The sequence below is a fragment of the Podarcis raffonei genome, chromosome Z (assembly GCF_027172205.1).
Source record: "Podarcis raffonei isolate rPodRaf1 chromosome Z, rPodRaf1.pri, whole genome shotgun sequence".
Classification (NCBI taxonomy): Eukaryota; Metazoa; Chordata; class Lepidosauria; order Squamata; family Lacertidae; genus Podarcis; species Podarcis raffonei.
The window spans coordinates 33,608,291-33,631,113 of NC_070621.1; the positions used below are offsets into that span (position 1 = coordinate 33,608,291).

General features: G+C 44.8%; 1 protein-coding gene across 10 annotated transcripts in view; it reads right to left on the minus strand.

The window, feature by feature from the left end:
* DRP2 (dystrophin related protein 2) overlaps positions 1–22,823 on the minus strand; it is a 59,190-nt gene that overhangs the window by 26,581 nt on the left and 9,786 nt on the right. For 9 of the 10 annotated variants that reach the window (XR_008328649.1, XM_053374705.1, XM_053374702.1 and 6 more), the window contains 8 exons: positions 10,333–10,466; positions 9,495–9,651; positions 8,370–8,490; positions 6,608–6,876; positions 5,743–5,889; positions 4,435–4,513; positions 1,897–1,957; positions 466–527 (listed from right to left, as the gene is read on the minus strand). Coding sequence is in view for 9 of the 10 variants with exons in the window: in XM_053374701.1 (XP_053230676.1) it covers positions 466–527; positions 1,897–1,957; positions 4,435–4,513; positions 5,743–5,889; positions 6,608–6,876; positions 8,370–8,490; positions 9,495–9,651; positions 10,333–10,466 (1,030 nt within the window). In the remaining variant the exon portion in view is untranslated. Of the gene's footprint in view, positions 1–465; positions 528–1,896; positions 1,958–4,434; positions 4,514–5,742; positions 5,890–6,607; positions 6,877–8,369; positions 8,491–9,494; positions 9,652–10,332; positions 10,467–22,255; positions 22,364–22,823 lie in introns of those variants that run through there. The other variant, XM_053374704.1, reaches the window with a different exon arrangement.

Below are 22,823 nucleotides of genomic sequence, written 5' to 3' on the forward strand. Positions count from 1 at the left end.
GTCGGTGCGCACTGACGCCTCTCGTTCTCCAGGCTTCAGCGAAAGCCTGGATTCACCCCATAGGACGCACACACATTTCCCCTTCATTTTTGGAGGGGAAAAAGTGCGTCCTATAGGGCGAAAAATACGGTAGTCGGTTAGGACCAATGCCTAAGCCAATACTGGTCATCACCTGTAACCAATAAAGTTGTGGCCTTATTTAGCCCATTAACCTTAATAATTGTGTCATGTGTCATTATTTCCACTGGGGGGCGGGAACTCGCCACGCAAATCAGAATAAATAGCCAACATTATCTGATCTCCCTGCAAATAAATCCAGATGAATGCTCAAATAAGAGGAAGCACCCTGAGAAAGACATCACATTCAGTGAAGAAGCTTCTCCCTCTCCTCCCACTGGCAGACTGTCTAGTGGTCCATAACAATTGTTGTGATGCAGACCTTGCAGACTTTAAAGTCCTTCTTACCCAGTGTCTGGTATAACTCAGTCATCTTGGGATGGTCCCAGCATGTTGTCTGAGCCTGGTGGCTGAAAAGATAAAGAGGTTGAGAGGAATTCAGTAACAGGAAGTTACATATTATTCAATAATAATAATAATAATAATAATAATAATAATAATAATAATAATTTATACCCCGCCCTCCCCAGCCAAGACTGGGCTCAGGGCAGCCAACACCAAGTATAAAAACAATTGATTAAAATACAACTTAAAACAAGATTAAAATACAACATTAAAATGCAGCCTCATTTCAGTAGAAACTCAAATAAAAAACTTTTTTGGGGATGAAAACGTCAAATCTTCACCAAGGCCAACTATCCAGACTGGTCCCACGTGGGTCAGAAAAAAGCCAGGGAAGTCCCCAAATAGGAGTTCCATCACAGAAGGAAAAAGGAAAAAGAAAGAGGGGGAGGGAATCAAGTTGATTCCAAGCCAAAGGCCAGGCGGAACAATTCTGTCTTACAGGCCCTGCGGAAAGAAATCAGTTCCTGCAGGGCCCTGGTCTCATGAGACAGAGTGTTCCACCAGGCCGGAGCCAGTGTTGAGAAGGCCCTGGCTCTGGTTGAGGCTAATCTGACTTCCTTAGGGCCCGGGACCACTAGGGTGTTGCTATTTATGGACCTTAAGGTCCTCCGCAGGGCATACCGGGAGAGGTGGTCCCATAGGTACGAGGGTCCTAGGCCGTGTGTGTTTACATGTGTGTTCCACGTATAAATACATATTTTTTCAAGAGTTGTGTACCGGTACAACTGTAGACATTTTGTCATGGACCAATGGTACCAAATAGTATGGGAAATAGTATATAGAAAGAGAACCCGCACAGGTGACGCTGAAACAAAACCCCACACATACACTAAGTAGAAAAATAGAAGCATTGCCCCCCCATGCCACCTCCCCACTCTCCCCCTCTTATCTTCCAAACCTAACACTGCATGCAACAGTAATGTCTCACAGCAAATGAAACTGATCTGTAGCAAACACATCTTGAAAGAACAGACAATGTACGTATTTTTTGTAAACTAAGAAATCTTTAACAAAAATTATATTTAAAACAAAACTAAACTGTGGACACCTTGTGTGATTTGGGATTTGGAGAAGGAATGTCCTGGAAAATCCCAGAGGATGCAGGTACGGATAAATAATTGTTTGTGCTGATGTGCAAATCACAGCAATGCCAATCATGAAATAAAGCAATATGGCGGTTCAAACACGTGGATGTCTTGGGACCCTAGACTCCCACAGTGTCCCACAGAGAACTTACAAATCTTATTGACTGCAATGTGGGGGTAGGTTGTGGGTAAGATGCCTGAATATGTGGCAAGAAAAACTGAATACTGCTCTCAGTCACAAGGGATAGGACAAGACCAGAAACTCATTCAGATGCTGTTGCACACTCACTTGATGTAGTATGGGACCTTATTGGGAGAAATTGCTCGTTCCCAGGGGACCTGGACTGAGGCTGCAAGAAAAAAATAGGAAGAGGAGATAGACAGAAAAGGCTGATAAGCACTTTGCATGTGATTTGAATGCCCCAATTATTTACCTGCAACTACTCCTATTTTCTATGGGACGTGGGTGGCGCTGTGGGTAAAACCTCAGCGCCTAGGGCTTGCCGATCGCATGGTCGGCGGTTCGAATCCCCGTGGCGGGGTGAGCTCCCGTCTTTCGGTCCCAGCTCCTGCCCACCTAGCAGTTCGAAAGCACCCCTAAGTGCAAGTAGATAAATAGGTACCGCTTTATAGCGGGAAGGTAAACGGCGTTTCCGTGTGCTGCGCTGGTGCCGGCTCACCAGAGCAGCTTCATCACGCTGGCCACGTGACCCGGAAGTGTCTCCGGACAGCGCTGGCCCCCGGCCTCTTAAGTGAGATGGGCGCACAACCCTAGAGTCGGACACGACTGGCCTGTACGGGCAGGGGTACCTTTACCTTTACTTCTATTTTCTAATCCTCATACCTGGAAACACACAGTTATGAAACAAAGTTTTACTCAGAATAGACCCATTGAAATTAATGGATCTGAGTTAATCATCTACATTAATTGCAATGGATCTACTCTTAGTAGGATTTGCAATGGATACAACCCAAGATCCCTTCTTTTGGTTCCCATTTTTGCCTGTCTGGGCAAATACCTTACTAAAATATTGTTAGTGTGTGTCATCATTCTTCAGGGTTCAGCTCCTTTCCCAGGGTCACTAGAACAGGGATGGGGAAATATGTGGCCCTGAAGATGTTGCTGGACTCTAACTCCCATCATCCTTCACCATTGGCCATAAGTTTGAGAAAGCAATAGATGGTGCAGCTATTGCAAAGGAAGTGAATGCATCACATATATCGCAGGCAGTACAGTGGTACCTCAGGTTAAGTACTTAGTTCGTTCCGGAGGCCCGTACTTAACCTGAAACTGTTCTTAACCTGAAGCACCACTTTAGCTAATGGGGCCTCCTGCTGCTGCTGCGCCCCCGAGCACGATTTCTGTTCTCATCCTGAAGCAAAGTGCTTAACCTGAAGCACTATTTCTGGGTTAGCGGAGTCTGTAACCTGAAGCGTATGTAACCTGAAGCGTATGTAACCTGAGGTACCACTGTATAGCTTTTAATTATGGACAACAAACAATGGGAAACAGTGGACTGAGTGGTGCTGATAACATCATCTTCAGTATGAGGACATTCCAGCTGATTAGTTGTGCTTTCTCTCCAGATGGTCCATTCCATTCCACTTTTCCGTTCAAAATAAGCAAATAAATCATTGCTAGAAGAAAACTAACAAAGCAGGATGTGGGGGGGGGGGGCTAAACATTTTCCCCTGATGAGCTAGGGGTTTTTTTTTGTCTGTTTTTGTTTTTACTACTGGAGAGACTGTTTAAACATTAAAAATGGTATCCTCAAGGCTGGCCGACAGTAAATATTTTAAAGCAATTAATTAAATATAATAACTGTATTAAGCATAAAATGTTGTCCCCACATCAGATTATTTTAGTCCCTTTGTCAAAGCTAAGGAAAGCTTTATTCAGGACAGTGGAAATGATAACCAGAAATGACAGCTACAACAGTCATAAAGTAAGTCCACAGGCAAGCTGCTGTTGTTTCTTTAAGAAAAGAAAATCTGGGCCCACTTCAAGTTTTGAAAATAAACCAAGCACATTTTAAAATCATTTGGGGCGGGGGTGAGACTTGTTTAACAAGCTTAGCAGTCTCAGGGCAAGTGAATAGGCAGCATACGCATCACATGACATCAAGTTTCAGTATTCACCCAGGCTATGAAACACATGTAGCCTAGCAATGAGTCAGTCTTGGGGCAATATCCAAACCCAGCTCAAATCTGTGGTAGGACCACCTCAAGGACAACCTCTGTGAGCAGAGCCCTTGGAATGCAGAAATGGCAAGAATGCTTGGGTGGCAAAAGACATCAATTAGCATTAGTCAGTTTTGGTCCTGCCTTGCTTTTCATAGAAAGGGGTTTTCTTTTTTTCCTTTTTTAAAATGTGGCATATGTAATGCTTTGTTAAGTAAGCATCACTGAAGCTGGGCCTTAATAAACTTTGGAGGAGGAAAGAGATGAATAATAATAATAATAATAATAATAATAATAATAATAATGGTATCCTGACCATATGTTCTTATAATTCTATTGTCCTTTATTAATGCCTAATTACCAACTGTGTTCACATGGCCACTGACCACAAATTTGTACCAAGTTGTCCTGTTTTTGTTGTATAGGTTTACTTTTATTATTATTATTAATAATAATAATAATAATAATAAAACTTTTACAGAAATGGCACGCTGTAGTTGCAGCCTGAAATGGCACTATGTATTCTTCCTCCTCAAGATTCTATCATCTCATTCAGCTGCACACGTGAAACATGCTAAGGAGAAGGGAGAACATCTCTTCCCCTCCAAAGTGACAATGTCTTCAGCTGTAGATTTTGTCTACGTACTTGAAAGGAAGTGCTGTGATCCTGGCCCAAAGTCTCGGTGTGCGTCCTGAAGGTGCTTCAGCCGGTCATTGATGGAGACCTATGCAGAGGTTGGAAATATTAAAGAAAATTGGCAGGGGGAAACATGTAGCATTTCAGCCTGTCCAGCACAGAACCCAGATGTGCCTCCTATCTTTACAGAGTAGGCTATATATCATCCACACAAACGTGATGAGGTTTCTACACAAACACTACCCTCCACCCAGGCAAGCAAGTATAAAGTTCTACACAAATATAAAATAGGGGACGTGGATTGCCACTAGTACATGTGGAAAGGACCTAGGGTTTTTAGTAAAGCCTAAAGCTTATCCTGAGTCAAGAGCATGATGCAACAGCAAAAAAAATGCTAATGCTATTCTAGGCTTCATCAACAGAATATAGTGTCCTGAATACGATGGCTTGCTTGAGTTCCAGAAATTACTTTGGCTGTTGCGTGCATCTTGAAGTTGGGTAAAAATGGTAGCAAGTACTTTGCAACTTTTTTGAGGGAAAGAGGAGGGAACTATCCTCAAATTGCCATCCTAGCCAGCAGTTTTGTTACTATTTATGGCCCGGCTAAAATATGTTCGTTGTCATTTAACTCTTCACTTTTGTTTAGATTCTCACACACTGCATGTTGCATAACAGATATGATCCAAGCATTGCTTTTAAATAACCTAATTTCCTTGCAGTATAGTGTCCTGAACAAGGGAAGTCTTAGTCCCACTCTATTCTACCTTGATCAGACCACACACGGAGTACTGCATACACTTCTAGGCAACAGTTTACGAATTATGGACACAAGCCATTCACCTGCAGAGCTTATAGCCAGGGCTGCTACAATAAACAGCTGTGTAAGCCTTGGGGAGGCAAAGATGTGCATCAGAGGAGGGAGGGAAAGAGGCCAGTGTTGTCCACAGCACCCCTGACCATCATTCAAGGCACCCTAGGGTGCCACAGCACACTGGTTGAAAACCACTGTCTCAAAGGGTGACACATGAAGATAGAGCAAGTTTTGTTTTCTCCAGAGGGCAGGATCCGAACCAATGGATTCAAGTTAAATGAAAGGAGATTCTGACTAAACATCAGGGGTATCTTTCTTACAGTAAGAGCTGTTCAACAGAGGAACAGACTCCCATAAGAAGTGGTGGACTTTCCTTTGGACGTTTTTAAGCAGAGGCTGGATGGCCTTCTGTCATGTTTCCTACATTGCAGGGGATTAGACTGGATGACCCTCGGGGCCCCTTCCAACTCTACAATTCTACAAGGTTCTTGTGTCCCCTCCCTCACCTGCAGCTGTTTCCAACGTGTGTTGATCTGTTCCAGGGCACGAGAGTTCTCCATGGACAGATGCACATCGGAGATAGCCAACTGATGTGCAAGGTCATTCACAAGCTTCACTGCATCTTTCATGGGGGACAGCTCCTCTTTGAACAACTGGAGATCCATCCCATCCCAAAGGAAAAAGAAGTTGGAAAGAGTCAGAAAGAAGGAGAGAGAAGAAGAAGAAGACGACGACGAAGAAGAAAGCCAGCCAGCAACTAATGATCTTCGATTGTTTACAAATGGGGTTTAATGCACTCAACAACACATGATGACCCAACTCATGTTGGAAGTGGTGGAAGAAAGCAATCACAGACCTCTCAAGATAGATAGGAAGGTTGTTCCACTCACAAGTTCCTTGTGGAGCACTTTTTAAGTGCCCAACAGCTCTCTGGTTGTCAGATGTTGGGAACCACAGTTCAAGGGTCTTGCTGAAGGATTGCACTTCATGGAACTGATAAAGTGGACTTTAACCCACAAAATCTTATGCCACAAATAAATTAGTTATGGTCTTAAAGTGCCACAAGATTCCTTGGTTGTTTTTGGCAACCTCAGTGTCTGCCCACTCCCTCCCTCCAGGCAGTGGCGAAGCTGCATGCTCCGGCACCGTGGGAGGAGAGCAGGCAGGGGCGGGGCTGGCGCATGTCCTGGGGGGCGGGACATGCCACCCGCGGGGGTGTGGTGTGTGTCCTGGGGGCGTGGCGCCTGGCGCGGTGGGGAGGTGTGCGGCGCATGTCTGGGGGGCGGTATGTCTGGGGGTACCTCCCTCCCTGATGGTGCCGGATGCTCCCCCACCCACCCCCGTTCCTCTGCCAGTGCCTCCAGGTCATACCTTGGTGGCCTGGATGTGTTCCGGCAAAGAGTCGATGAAGAGATCTCCAATGGGCTCCCAAGTCTCCCTCACACTTTCAGCTTGGTTGAGGGTTGTGCTGAGCTCCTCCATGGTGCCCTTGATCTCCAGCAGCTGCTCCAAGGTCCGCTCGATGTGGCGGTGCTGGTCGACGCAGCGGGCAGTGAGCTTCTCCCACAGTTCACTGGCCACAGTGGCCTGTTTCCACACAAAACGACTGATGTTTTGGATACGGTGTCTTGGGGAAACATCTAGAAACAGAGCAGGAAGAAAACTGAGGGCAACTGACCTGGAGGGTGGCAGCCCTGAGGAACTCAGAGAAGGGTAGAAGCAGAAAGGCAAACATGTATAAGCACTTTGTATTGCAGTTAAATGTTATAAGCACAACATCACCCTGGTGTTTTGTGAGAGGATGGTACAGTGGTGCCCCGCAAGATGAATGCCTCGCAAAACGAAAAACGCGCAAGACGAAAGGGTTTTTCTGTTTTTGCGTCGCTTCGCAAGACGATTTTCCCTATGGGCTTGCTTCGCAAGATGAAAACGTCTTGCGAGTTTGTTCGCTTTTTTCCTAAAGCCGCTTGAAGAGGCGCAGTTGCAACGGACCGTGCTTCGCAAGACGAAAAACATCGCAAGACGAAGAGACTCGCGGAACGAATTAATTTTGTCTTGCGAGGCACCACTGTATATAAATACTTTTATGAATAAATAATAAATTGTGAAAGGGTGGGCTGGGGGGAATTCAGAGGGCCTGCCTAAAGTTCCCTGTGCCTCTTGCCTACACCCAGTGTTTCCCAAATGTGGGTCTCCAGCTGTTCTTTGGACTACAACTCCCATCATCCCTACCTATCAGGACCAATGGTCCTGCATACTGGGAAATAAAACACTTGCAGGCATGAGCGATTCCACAACAACACACCTCTTTAACCTGGTTTTTGATACTTGAGATGTATATTTTTAGGGCCCAGCTTGCTTCTGTAATTTTATGTTGTTTTAAACTGTTTTTAGCATTGCATTTTAATTATCGTAGCCCGCCCTGGAACCTGGGGTGAAGAGCAGGTAATGAATTGTAATACCAATAGCAATACTAATACACTGGTACCTCAGGTTACATAGGCTTCAGGTTACAGATTCCGCTAACCCAGATATAGTACCTCGAGTTAAGAATTTTGCTTCAGGATGAGAACAGAAATCGTGCTGCAGTGGCGCGGCGGCAGCAGGAGGCCTCATTAGCTAAAGTGGTGCTTCAGGTTAAGAACAGTTTCAGGTTAAGAACGGACCTCCAGAACAAATTAAGTACTTAACCAGAGGTACCACTGTAGTAACATCGAATCCAGTGTGGTACCTCCCCCCTCCCGCTCCAATTCTGAGCACCTGACTTCCTTAACTGCTTTCGGATGTCCCTGTCCATCCTATGTAGCTCATCACCACCATTTTAAAAGGGAATCTGTCCTTCCAGCAGCCTTCAAGACACCCATCTAGGAATGAGATTAACTTCTATTGTATCCTTCTGGAGATCAGGAGTATGTTATCCTCCAAATGCGCTCATAGAGTATTCAGGGAAGGACTATGGGATCTCTCCATGGTGACAAAGAAGGTCAGTAGGTTAGCCTGGAAGCATAAAAGCCTTGTGCCAGTGAGCTAGCATTGCCTTTTGGTTTTGCCCCAGCAGAACGAGAAGAGTTTGTTTGAAGGTGCAACGTGAGCGGACTGGGGGAGGCAGCTAAAGTTATGTAGGACCGTAAACCTTTGCTGTCGGAATTGGAGTCCTCCACTTCTTCAAATGGATGCTGAGTGAGGAAGGCCTGAGCAGACTCCAGGACGGAGTAAATGTAGGGCCCCCGGGACTTCACCTCTTCCATAAATGCCTGTGCCAAAGAGAGAGAAGCAGGAAAGATTAAGTGAGCGGCAATGTTGTTTCCTGTGCACATAACACCCCCCTTCCAGTGCAAGGATTTGGGGTACCCTCAGGAATGTCGCTCCCAGTGGGGTCCCTATAGCCTGAAAGAGGTGGGAGTTCAAAGCGGGGTGAACTAGCAATTCTCTTAGGCTGCCTTGGATTTTCTTGGTACTCTGTGCAAGATGGCAATGGTAGCATAGTTCAGAGAGGGAGGCCCCCTCTGCTGGTCTCGGGGGCCCTGGCAAATGCCCAGCCTTGCCAACCTTGCAGCACACTCAGCTAACACATGGCATGGGACAGGGGAGCTTATGTGTTTCCAAAGCTCTGCCACAGATAAGGTGTCTGCTTAACCATTGCCAAAAAGAGAGGACAAAATGGATCTACATACGGTAATTTACATGTACAGATGCATATTTAGAGAGGAATTTTATTATAAAAGAGAACTAAAGTGCACCTCACCATATCAGGCAAGGCCCTTGCAACTGAAGCCCCCTGCTCTCACTTCTTGGGGTTATCTATCTTTTAATTAGACTTGGAGGAGACAGCCCTTCAATACAGAGCACTCCTTCAAATAAAATTAGTTGGATAGTGCATGGAAACAGGGACTTTTCCATGGTGAGCACCTGGTTGTGGAGGGTGATTTTTTTGCAGGTTGGTTTAATTTGCAGAAGGTGACTTGAGGGCCTGTTAAGGTATAGGGCCCTCACTGCAGCAGCCCCAGCCAGCATGGCTACCGGGTTTCTGGGATGATGGGCTGTAGCCCAGCAGCATAATAAGAGTCCCACTGGATCAGACCAAAGGCCCATCTAGTCCTGCAGCCCAAAAGATGCTCATGGGATGCCCACTTCAGAGGCATATTATTTCCTCTTATCCTGGTAGAGGTAGTTTGCAGACATTGTGCCTAATAACCTTTAGCAGCTTTATTCTCTCCCCCCCCCCTTAATGCCATGCTATGCCCTCTGGGACACTTACCGCATGCCTCTCCTTCTCCTGCTGAACCAAGAGGACGTCCCCACGGAGTGGCAGCTGGGCGGAGAGCTCCTCATCTTTTTGGCCGAGCCAGTCTATGATCTCCTGCAAGGGAATCTGCAGCTTGCTGCTGTGGTCTGAGAAGGCTTCCAAGCGAGCCCTGAGGAAACGAAGGTGGGAAGCAGGCAAAGAAGAATGAGACCACAGAGATGGGGAGCGAAGTATTTGAAGCAGGATGCTGAGAGGGTGACAAATGAAACTATCTCAGAAGTATGTGTTTTGGATACTCAGAATTAAACCCTTCTTTTGTCCATTGGCTGATGTCACAAGTGATGTCAACAGACATCACTATGGCTATGGCTTGAGAAAAATGGCTTCGTGACCTCCCACTTCTCCCTCCACCCCGCATTGGCTGTGAGGGATAATTCTCCCTCACACAGCCAATGCTTGCAAAATGCAGGCTTCTTCCTTCCTCTCTCCTTCAGCTAATGTGGGATAGGGAGAAAAAACCCTGCATTTTGCAAGCACCAAGCATAGGGCAAGCAACACCCTTTGCACAGCGGTTCCTAAGCATCCAACAGATTTTGGACAGGTGGGCAGGACAACCTGTCTGCTGGGTGTGGGACATCAAAGCGACACTGTGTGATTGACAGGTAGGATGCCCCATCTGCTTGCCAAAGCTGGTTCTCAGGGTCCAGACCAGAGCCACAACAGTTTCCCATCCCTGCACTGTCTATTCTCACCCATGAGGATTTCAACTTTGGCTTCAGTATCTGTCAGACTGGCTTCTGTAAGCCAAATGAAAACAAGGCACTTTGCCACGCATCTCCCAGCATCTCACCGAAGGCTGTGCGATTTCTTTTTAATCTCATTCCAGCAGAGATTCATCTCAAGAGGCATCTGTGGCCCAATGGCACCATTCAGAGGCTTTTGGCTCACACAGGCTGGTGCAGCACCATCTTGGGCTGCTTTAACCTGAGCATAAACACAGAAAGCAGGAAACTCTATTATCAAATGAAGAAAAAAAAGCATTTGGTACCCACACGGCAAGGGAGCGCAGTAAATTTTTATCCTATTGCTCCTCTTCTTTCCTTGTTGGGGAACAATTGTGTGGGAAGGGATGCATAGGAATTGTTCTAAAAATCTATGATTAATACTGGGTGCTGCTTTATAAAAGACATTTTAGTTTATTAACCACCTGATTTTTAGTTACTCAACCGCTTTTCTTTTGTATCATGAAAAACAAGAGGGAAAAGGGGGGGTCATCTTTGTTTTGTTTTTGCTTCATTAACCAATTTCATTAAGCAATTTTTAAAAGCTCACAACCAAAAAAAAATAGTGTGACAGCACTTGCTGTCGTGAGTATTCATGGATGTTCGATTCTTATTTATCAGCAGTAGTTGGGATTTTTCAATCAGTACATATTAGGGAAGGAGAAGATGGTAACAGGAAACATGCACCAAATCCAATCACTATGATACAACTTGAATAGTCCCCCAAAGAACCCTGGGAGCTGTAGTTTGTTAAGTGTACTGAGAATTGTTAGGTGACTACCTATCCCCCTGACAGAGCTACAATGCCCAGAGTAATTTAACTATCCATCCCTTTTTTCAAGGAACATGTAGCTTTCTGAGGGGAATAGGGGGTTGCTTAACAACTCGCAATACCTGTAAAAAACTACACTTCCCAGGATTCTTTGGGGGAAGCCATGTCACTTTAAAGTGGCGCAATACTGAATAGTGCAGATAGGGGGGGATTGGTGATGGGAAAGACACAAGACCTTGTAGAGCTACTGTCAGTCGTAGAGTTGGAAAGGACCATGAGGGTCATCTAGTCCAACCCCCTGCAATGGAGGAGTTTTCCCCCCCAGGGTTATTTTTTTCTGCCTGGTATCAAACTTCCATGTGTTGGGCGAATGTGATAACTATTACACTGTGGACATCAGAAGTGAGAAACCTTCAAAGGAGTCCATGCCCATTCCCAGTGCAGAACCCACCTGCATCTTCCTCTGCCTCACACCTGATGTCAGGTGTGGGGCAAGTGGGTGTTATTTGGAGGAAATAGCTTTGCAGGTCTAGTTAGGTTCCCTACTCTTGGAGTAAATGGACAAAAAAATCTGAACAAGTAGGAGGACACTCTCTATGTATGTAAGTGGGATCTGCAACAGAAAGTTACAGTGTGGAGTGTTGTTATTGAGAGCCTTCCTGCACAATGCCTCATTCTATTTCCCCCTCCCCCCTAGAGCAGTTAGCATTTCAAGCCCATTGTGCCTGCTGGGGTCTTCCTCCATAGCTTCCTCTCTCCACTCCTTTAATATTTTTTTTTTTTTAAGTTACAGGTAGGTAGCCGTGTTGGTCTGCTGTAGTTGAAACAAAATAAAAAAAAAATCCTTCCAGTAGCACCTTAGAGACCAACTAAGTTTGTTATTGGTATGAGCTTTCGCATACACACTTCTTCAGATACGGTGGTACCTTAAGTTAAGAACTTAATTCGTTCTGGAGGTCCGTTCTTAAGCTGAAACTGCTCTTAACCTGAGGCACCACTTTAGCTAATGGGGCCTCTCGCTGCTGCTGCTGCTATGCCGCCACCACGTGATTTCTGTTCTTATCCTGAAGCAAAGTTCTTAACCCGAGGTACCATTTCTGGGTTAGCAGGGTCTGTAACCTGAAGCGTCTGTAACCTGAGGTACCACTGTACACTGAAACAGATAGGTGTGGTAAACCTGCCAATCTGATAGGTGTGGCTGATAGGTGTGGTAAACCTGCCAATCACCCATTCCCACCACCCTTCTGAGTAATACCCCTCCCCACCCTCTCACTATATATAAGGGTCTGGTGACTTCTGTTTCAGTGTATCTGAAGAAGTGTGCATGCCCACAAAAGCTCATACAAATAACAAACTTAGTTGATCTCTAAGGTGCTACTGGAAGGAATTTTTTAAGTGTGTGTGTGTGTGTGTGTGTGTGTGTAATTCTGTAAACTCTGGAGTTCCCTCTCTAGCCTCCTGATACCTCCCTCTTGGGCATGAGTGGGGCTATTTTGCTACATAGCAATCACCACTCACACTTGAACATTGCAAATACAGGGAAATATAGTGGGGGGGGGAAGGGGTAAAATCACAGCTGGCTTTCTCATAAGGAACCACTAGAGGGCAGAACTTGGCTGGGCTGGTCACTCACAAACTGCCGCTTTTGCTCTGTTCCTCCTCCTGCATCACAAGGATGGTTTTTGACTTGTCTTGTGAGGTCTAACTGTTTTTTTTAAAATGGACTAGAATCTTGGTTGTAAACCAATAGTCTTTTCATGGCAGGAAAACATAGCCTGGATCTCTTAATACATAAGGCACAGCTATCGGGTTTAAGTGATTCTAAGCATACAAATTTCTTTAGGATGCAAGAAATACTTTACTAGATTGGACCAAGCTCTGCACAATACAACATTCCTTGCAAGAATTTAAGCAACCACAGATAGAGAACATCCCTACATTAGCAGTGCAACGACAGTCCACAATATAACAGAAAATTTTCCCTACTTTTTTTAACTTCCGAGGGTTAAATGCCCTCCTCCAACCAACTATGCCAAAGTTGGGGAGCCTCTGGTTTGCTGGTCAAACTTGAACCGTCGGGTTCAAATTTGGCCCACAAACCATGGCCACCTGGCTCCTCACACAATAGCATACCAGGAGCATTAAATTGTACCCCTAACTGTGTATTGGGGCAAGGGAAAGCAGGCTTCTGCTGACTGGAAGGAGAGCCAAAGCCTGCTTGGGAACTACTGTACAGTACAAGGGATTTGGGCAGGTAGGCAGGATATCATAGCATCATGTGGCTGGTGATATCCAGTCTGATTGGTGATGCCCATCTGATCCTGTTGACCTGCAGGGATGGAGCCAGATAAGGATCTGGTCCATAGAGTCAAAAAGGTTCCCCACACCTGAACTGGGCAATGGGAATGGAGCCCCATAACATGTGATATCTCCCAATGTCATCAGTGAGAGCTTTCCATTTATTCTGAACAAGAGGCACCAGGCGGGTGCATTTCAACTGGCAGGGACAAGGGTGAAAACTCACTCCTCTGAGTCCTGGTCCTGTTTCCAAACAACAACAACAACAACAACAACAACAACAGTAGTAGTTACACTGCACTCAATTACATTATAAAAGCCACATAAGAGTCTAGCCCTGTGCCATCTTAAAAGACTTGCGTAGTGCAGGACTTTGGAGCTCAAACATCATGGCCAGACTTTTCCCTTCCTCTCCCCACCCCCATTTTGATTAACTTCCAGCCTGAAGAGGAGTTGGCTTTCTGTTTGGTGGCATTTTAATCAATACATAAGACCAGTGCTTTTTTTCCTTCTAAAAAAATGTTTAGGGGTACTCTCATTTTCCTACTCATATTGAAATACTGCTCCTCAATGAGGCCAAACTTAGATTCACAAAATGTTTAGGGGTATGCATACCCCCGCATACCCCCATAAAAAAGCACTGCATAGGACCCCTCCAGACAGCCCATTTAATCAGCTTTCATCCTGATTTGCTTGGACGAAGCTTATGCGGAAGTTAGTTTATACCTGGTTTTTATTGAGCATTCATCCTGATCTGGTTGTGGGGTGTTGACTCTGCTCCCTGTTAATTAGGGTTGTATTGTTGTTTCAGTGGATGTTTTCCTGTTGTACAAAGTGCACACTGCTTAGATATTTTTTAAAAAATACTGAGGGCTTTAGAAATGCTTTTAACTGAGTAAGTAAATGAATAAGACTACTGAGGCATCTGAAACTGAGGCAAAGGAAAATGGAACATACTTCTGACATTTAAAAAGAGAACAGATACGCTTGTTCTATTTTAAGAGAGCAAGGATTCTGGATAGCAATAACAAATACAAAATAATGAATCACTCCCACAAGTGGCATGACTCTTCCATCCTTCTTCAAATGAAACTATAAAAAGACTTCATATGTTTCCTTAAAAATACCCCCAAAATATGTTTTCTTAATTAGATGTCTTTGCGACATATGAATTATTTTTGATACCCAAAATATGTATTTCATGACTGAGCAAAATGGTATGATCAAGGTCTCAAGCAGATATAAAAGCATTCTGTTTCTTTTGGTATGTGCCCAATGCAAACCGCAACTGCAGAGATGTACAGGTGCAACAACACATTGGTGTTGTTTTTCTTTGCAATGATTCAAAAATCCAAAAGTGTTATAATAAATAAAACTTACAGCATTGAATAAATAGTCATTATGCATATCCAATCTGCTATTGGTTGCATGAGCATCCAAATGATGTTGGTGACTTTGGTGATGAAGACTTGCCAGAGTCCCTCTTTACCTCTTTTTAAATGGTCACCAGTTAACATTAAATGTGTGACACATAGAAGCAGCAATGAAATGTTGCAGCGTGAATTGCTCCTGTTCAGGATACTCCAATCCATCCCCTCATTCCAAACAACCCATTAGGATTCTGTAACCACTCTCAATCCTCACTGAGCTGTTTTTTAGCTTCGGTTCCTCCCATTTTTTTGTACTTCTGTAAAACTTGGTGATCCCCAAGTCCAAGCCTGCTAAGATGTTGTGTGTGTGTTTGTGTATGCATGGATGTATTTATGCCTGCATGTGCACACACCGTTTTAGCTATACAAACAGCCACATGGAAAGCCTGAATATCAGAAATAGTAATACCTGAGTGGGATCTGCAACAAAACGCTGCAGTGTAGAGTGCTCCTTGTTCAGCGTTCCATTTACTCCACAAAATCCTATCCCCCTCCAGTTTTCATTCCCACCCTTAACGATCAGCCTTCCAAGCCCACTGGGCATTTTCAGTTTTCCTTGGGCTTGGGATGTTTGGCGGATCTCCCTCTTAGGATTTTATTTGCTAAATATTTTTTGTGCACTTGCAAACCCAAACCTGCTGATGTTCTGTACATGGGGTGATGCTGTTTTGGCTATTTAAGGACTGGAAATAGCTAATGCTATATATATCTGCTATTTAAAATAACGACAACTGTGGGTGCCATCTGTTTGAGTTTCCTAGATTTGTACTACTGCTATTAGTATTTTGATTGCAGTTATCAATTTGCTGTTCAATCTTTTCCCTCCATTGCATTTTCCTTTCTGCCCCTCACCCCATAAACCACTTAAGATTAATTTCCTTCTCTGTGGGGAAAGCTAAATAGAATCAAGCCACTAATCTGGCCTCCCAGGTAAAAGACATTGTGCTACCAACACAATATGTACATTTCCAGTAGTAAAATCAAGTCCAGGACAAAACCCTGCACAAACAACACACACAGTTGCTCAGGGTCAATAAGTGCTTAAAGGTGGGCCAATGAAGCTGCACACAAACTGAGATTTGAGTCAGCAAGTGTCAGGACTGGGAGACTCACATTCAAACCCAACGTGCATGGCCCTGGCACCAAAATGGGGGGGGGTTGGGTACTCGGGCACCCAGGGTCCCAGGGAGTTGTCACCTATGTCTCTTGGCTTAATACACTACACAGGGGTTGTTGCAAGGAAGAATTAAGGGCTTTATACCACCTTGATCTCCTGGGAGTATAGGAAATTGTCTTATGCCAAATTAGACTCATTGATCCATGTAGCTCAGTATTGTCCAAACTGACTGGCAGTGACTGTCCAGGGTTTCAGATGAGTGTCTCTTCCAGCCTTACATCTGTACATTGCCAGGGATTGAACCTGTGACCTTCTGCATACAAAGCAGATGCCCTTCTACTGAGTTATGGCCCTTCCTTGTAAAAACCAGTATAAATCTGCAATTAAAAAAACAACCAGCATCCTCTGCGACATTGCATGGAGCAGCATCTTGGATAATTCCTGGACATGTGCAATGAGAATTGCAGTCCGTGAGCCCTGGCGGAGGTGCTCAAGGTGGCTTAAAAAACATAAAAGCAAGAATGACTCAACCATTAAAATATAAACCATCAAACTTAACATCAGGAAGAAAAAACACACACCAACAAATCACAAAGTGAAGCATCAATCACCAATACACTAAGGCAGCAACAGAATCAAGGGTCTCCCCATTGATGATGGGGCTGCTGTTTGTAATGATTTTGGATTATAGGTTCCCAGTACTCATCCCATGAATCGGGAGTCTTTGGCGCAGCCCTGAAAAATATAAAGCAACTCTGAAGGCAGAAGTCTTTCTGAATTTGTATAGAATGCATTACTCTTGATGCCGAATAACCACAGCCTGATCTCAGTACAGCTGGAGTGACATGATTAATTGATCATAGTCATAGATTAATAAAAATTGATAAACCCAAAGTAATTAGCATAGTAAGAGAATGGAAAGATTCACATAATAGCAGAAAGGTAATTCTTGGGCTCTGCTTAGAATTGTTAGATGTCCTGAGTTTACAGAGTAGAAACTGGCAACTCAGAGGTAGCTTTTGTTAGAACAGGCATGGAGTCCAGTAGTGCCTAGTGTAAGGTTACCAGATTTTTTTCAATGAATCCAGGGACACTTTTCAACTTCAATGGATTTTGTATGGGGACTGATTTGCAAATCTGGGGACTGTCCCTGGGAAATGGGGACATCTGGTAACTTTAGCCTAGTGGGGTAGGAGGTTGCAGTAATTGCTCCAGGGGCAGACTCTCACCATATTGGACAGGTATGGGGTAGAGCCTGATGGGCAAAGGAGATGAAGCCAAACCCAACAGGACTGCACATACATGCCTCTCCTAGAAATTTAACCAAATAGTAAGTTTATTAGATTACAGATTTTAGTGTGGCAAGAGTTCGGGGGTGGGGGCAGACTGTCCCTTTACTTCTGGCTCCTCAGTGTCCCTGAGAAGGAAGCTATAATCAGTGGGGTAGCATGGGTTGCCAGAGCCTGGGGCAAGGAAAGTATGCTTCGCACCGCCCTCTGATAGGCTGGAACAAAGCAGCAATAGCCCGGTGACCTACCCAAGTGGCAGCAGTGGCACCCCGTGAGTGTCAAGCACAGTGGTGAGCAGTATATGGGGGGAGGTTGTGGTTGTTGTTGTTGCTGTCCAGGAGCGGGTATCTTTCTAAAGCTCATGCAGAGGGCACCCTAGCAACAGGCCCTCACTCAAATTCACTCCTCAGTCCTTCCTTCATGATCATTGGAAGATATTCTGTGTGACCAGGAGGGCGCAATATTTTTTAAAAAATTATTATCTTATTTTTTCTTTTTGGAATGTTGTGCCCCTAAGAATTTTGCGCCCAGGCAATTGCCCCTATGGCTCACCCATAAAAAGGTAAAAAAAAAAAGGTAAAGGGCCCCTGGACTGTTAAGTCAAAGGCAACTGTGGGGTTGTGGTGCTCATCTTGCTTTCAGGCCGAGGGAGCCGGCGTTTGTCCACAGACAGCTTTCCAAATCATGTGGCCAGTCTAACTAAACCGCTTCTGGCGCAACAGGACACTGTGGCAGAAACCAGAGCGCATGGAAACACCATTTACCTTCCCACCGTAGCGGTACCTATTTGTCTACTTGCACTGGTGTGCTTTCGAACAGCTAGTTTGGCAAGAGCTGGGACAGAGCAACAGGAGTTCACCCCATCACAGGGATTCAAACCACCAACCTTCTGATCGAGAAGCCCAAGAGGCTCAGTGGTTTAGACCACAGCGCCACCCACCCATGCTACAGCACTGGCTATAATCCAGGAATTGTATATCAAACCTTGAAACCTGGCTATCTTAGCTTCTCATTTAAAAAGTAAATGCCCAATAAATGCACAGCCTGCTGTGGGCTACTTTGGCCAACTATTTATCTGCAGCATTTATCAGGGGATGTATTGAGCAGTTACCGTAGCTTAAAGGCCAGGAATCACTGGGTCAGGCTTGGGGAAACACTGGCTTGAGGGTGAGATACAAGCCCTGCAGCATCTTTCCATCTGCTCATGATGCCAGCAAGGGAGGGAGGAGAGATTCATTTCTGTTCGCATTAAAATGTGAATATTGCACTTTCTGAAACAATACTGCCCTCTGGGAGGAATATAAATGTAATGATAATAAGGATAAGTGGACTGGAATGCAGCCATCCTTTGAAATCTGCATTTCTCCAAACTTTGTGATACAGTTCTGCAAGCCAAGTTATGTGTACAAAAGAAGTAAGAGAAAATAACATGAAAAATGTGTCTGAAGGCACAAGTGCAAACAGAAATGTGTGTATTCTTTTTTTTTAAATGATATTTATTAAGATTTTTCCATTATCCAAAAAAATCAAAGAAAAACACAAAAACACAAGTAAGAAAACAAAACAAAACAAAAGATTTAAAAACACATAAAATTCAAGGTGTGTATTCTTAGGTTGAAAGGGACTTTAAAAAAAAAGTCATGCTGATGTAGAAATGTGGGGAGCTAAAGACTGGAAAAATGAAGAACTGAGAAAAAAACAAAATGGCCAGATTTGCCCATCCCTATTCTTCTCCATGGTTCCAGTCCCTCTCCTCGAGTCTGCATCATACCCTCCTCCAATGTCTTGTCATGATGTTTGCCTCTTATGCCACTGAATCAACACCACAAGCCTTCCCACCATGGCTTGGAACATCTGGAGAGCTGGTTTCAAATCCCTCCTCAGCCACACAGTAGGGTGACCTTGGTCCAGTCTCTATTTCTCAACTTTAACCTACATTGCATATTTGTCATTAGGATGAAAAGGAGAAAACACACATTCACCACCCAAGTTCCTTGGAGGAAAGGCAGGATACAGACATCAATTGACTAGAATTATTAAATAACTAGAAGCCTCAGATCTGTTACTATTGGGAATTCTAAGAAACCAAACATGAGATGCAGTATGGAAATTCAGTTGCATCCAAACATAGATGAAAACCTGCTACTTGATCTCAGGAACCGTCATGCAAAATTCGAATGTGTTATCTTAAGAGGTGTCCAAATGCATACCGGACAAACAATTTTCCAAATGTATAGTAGAACAGTAATACTTCTACTGTTGCTGCTGCTGCTGCTACGATTGCTACTACCTCCCTCCAATATACCACCTGCAGAGGAACTGTCTTATGCATGCAAGCCCTTATGCCTGGTTTTGCAAAATGGTATTGTGAATTGACATGTGTTGCTAATAGGTTATCTTTTTCCTTCTTTGAGCTTTTATTAAAAGCCAATAAACTTTGCATATAAAGTTCAAAGCAAACTCACAAGAAAGTCCCACCAAGTCCAACAGAGTTTACTCCCAGGAAGGTGTGTACAGGTCTCACTGTGGAATAATGTTTACAGTGGTACCTCGGGTTAAGTACTTTAATTCGTTCCAGAGGTCCGTTCTAAACCTGAAACTGTTCTTAACCTGAAGCACCACTTTAGCTAATGGGGCCTCCCACTGCTGCCGCGCCACCAGAGCACAATTTCTGTTCTCATCCTGAAGCAAAGTTCTTAACCTGAGGTACTATTTCTGGGTTAGCGGAGTCTGTAACCTGAAGCATATGTAACCCGAGGTACCACTGTACTTAGATAGAAGTCCCACTGTGTTACTCCCCAGAAAATGGTGAACTGGATTGCAGGTGACATTATCTGTTAAGCTCACTGCTGCGGAACAAATTTCCTTGATGGAGAAACCCACATGCTTTGAGACTAACTTGTTTAAATTAGAATTGCATCTTAGTGGTCCTGCCTCTTTCCTATTGTTGGTGTACTTCCCCCTGATTACTTAACACCAGAGGTGGGAACCATTTTCAGCCCGAGGGTCACATGCCCTAGTGGGGAAGATTCCAGAGGCGAAAGTGGGCAGAGTATTGAAACTCTTATCTATGTGCACCAGGTTATATATTCCCAGCCATGCAAAAACCAGAAGTTTCTATAAACACACATACATAACACTCCATCCAGGGAAACAACAGGCTCAAGCACACTGTGCTGGCTGGGGGACGATAGAAGCTGTAGTCCGAAACATCTGTAAGGTGCCAGACAGTGGACCTAGGACCTTCTGCATGCAATGCAAAAGTGCTCTACCACCTAGATATGTCACTTCCCTGCACATAGAAAACTAGCATGTCAAGGGGAAAGTTAGGGTTCAGCCCATATAGGGGCAGGCTGTTGCGTTCATATTCTGATGATGGGCCTCAATAAAACATCTGGCTGGTTGGCTGGCCACCGTGGACTGTGGAAGAAAACAAGGACCCCTTGGCCTTGCTCTTCTTCATTTCCATAACAAAATGGAGCCTCCAAGTATATAGACTGCATACCTTAAAGATAGATAATGGAGATGTGGATTTCAGGGACATGGTTTTTTCGCCCCATCAAGAGCTGCTTGTGAGCTTCCCAGTGGCGCTTGGCCAAGTTTTGCTGGAAGCAGGGAGCTGTGAGGCTACCAACTCCAGTCAGATCCAGCCAGCTTTGCAAATGGTCAGGGATGATGGAAGCTGGGAGCCCAACAACATTCTGAGGGTTACAGGTTCTCCAGCCCTGGTCTAGATGGATCTTGGCATCCAACAACCAACACACACACACACACAGAAGTTTCCACTTTTTGCAACCCGCTGCTGACATTTTCACTAAAGAAAAACACCACTGTGACTTTATTTGTGCTGGCCATAGTTTCTCTCTCTGACTAATTAGCCATTAGTCCTCCAAAGCGATGTAGCATTTACTGCCTTCCATTAGAAGGCATCAACCCCAAGGGCTCCAGGAATAGAATACTCAAGCATCATAATGCTCTCAGCAGAAGGGCACCCTAAGGGAGCATTGTTGTTGGGGAGGGCAAAGACTACTCAGCAGCAATATTCCATGGTCTGTTAGAGCAGAAACGAAAAAAACCCTGGTGTGCGGCTGGGTGAATTCCCCAGGAAAATCTCTTTTAACACAGATTTGCTTGTAAAAATCCATGCATAATTACAGTGTCCCCTTGTTTTAATAAATCCACAGGATGGCTTAGGAATTATATGGAAGAAATTCAAGTATTAAGCATCGCATCTGGCAAACTAATTCTTAATATTTTGAGTCTTAAAAGGTTTTACTGAAGAAACCCTTTAATATTTTGATTGCTCTTCTTAAAAAAAAAGAGCTGTGCTAAACAGAATCTCGTTTCAACTGGAAAACTTTGCAAATCTGCAATACCCAGTTAAACTTTCTGGGAAGCATCAATTCTGAAAGAGTGCAAAATTACGCACCTGTGCTAGGGAGCACATTGCAAGTACAGCAGGAGCCCATGCACACACACACAAACACACACACACACAGCAGTGCAAAGGAAACTTAAAAAGATGAGCATTATAAATCATTCATGTCACAGCTGCTGCATCTCACGATGCCTTCACACTGGGAAAATGGTGCCTTTTCATGCGCCGATTCTCACAGTGCTAAAGTAGGTTAGCCTTGCTCTGTCAGCTGGGAAGAATGTTTCAAGTTGGAAACCCTAAGTCTAGGAGGGGAAACCCCAGGGGAATCTGGGGTTCTTTTAGAGCAGCAGCTTGCAATAGAGTCACAGCAGAAGACAACTCCACAGGGTCCAAAATCTGCTGCCACATGGAGCCGAAAGACAGCCCAAGCATGCAAAGCTTGCAAGAGAAGTTCACAACACACCAAGAGCCGAAATGTGAAATACACCGACCACACACAGACACAGAGTTAGACATCCCGAACCTGAAACAAAATCTTCTGGGATGGGGGAATCAGTTGTCTCCAGCTCAGCATCAAAACTCCAGCTGCTCTCTACTGCAGGGATGTAAGGCTGGCTAATTCACTCCCACTCTGCCCAGATGCATGTGAACTGCTTTATTTTTAGATCCATGCCTGCACCCTGCCTTTGCAGACAGCTCTCCCTTACCTGGGCATACGCGAGGATCCCCAGAGGGTCTCCTTGGTAGCTCCATGGGAGAGCATGTGTTGTCGACTGCCACCCCTACCAAAGCCATCCAAAAGGGAGATAAAGGAGGGAATGGGGAAAGCAGGCAGGAAAGGGAGGGAGCTGCAGGAAGGAGTGGTTTGCTACCGTCTCTTTGCTGACCCCCTAGGAATCTTGCAGGGGGGTGGCAGCAACAGCCACCGTTCAGGCTGTGAATTGCAGCTTTGTCCATATGGAATTCCAACACCCTCCAAACCACTTGATTCTCTGGCTGGGGTGGAAGCAGCTGCCTGCGTGAGAGGGAGGCTGAATGTCACGGGCAACGTCCTGCCCTCCCAGAGTAGACTTGTGACAGTCACACTCAACTGCAGTAAAAGGGTCGAAAGAGAATAGTCACCTTGCTATATGGATGACCCGGTGTTGGCCATGCCTGTCAGATTCTTCTTCCTTGGCCTCAATGCTTACCCTTGTAGAACTCAGTAGGGAGGATGGGGGGCAAAATTAGACTTGTAGGTTCTGCCTGTCACTGTCTCTTGTCTCTACCCATTGT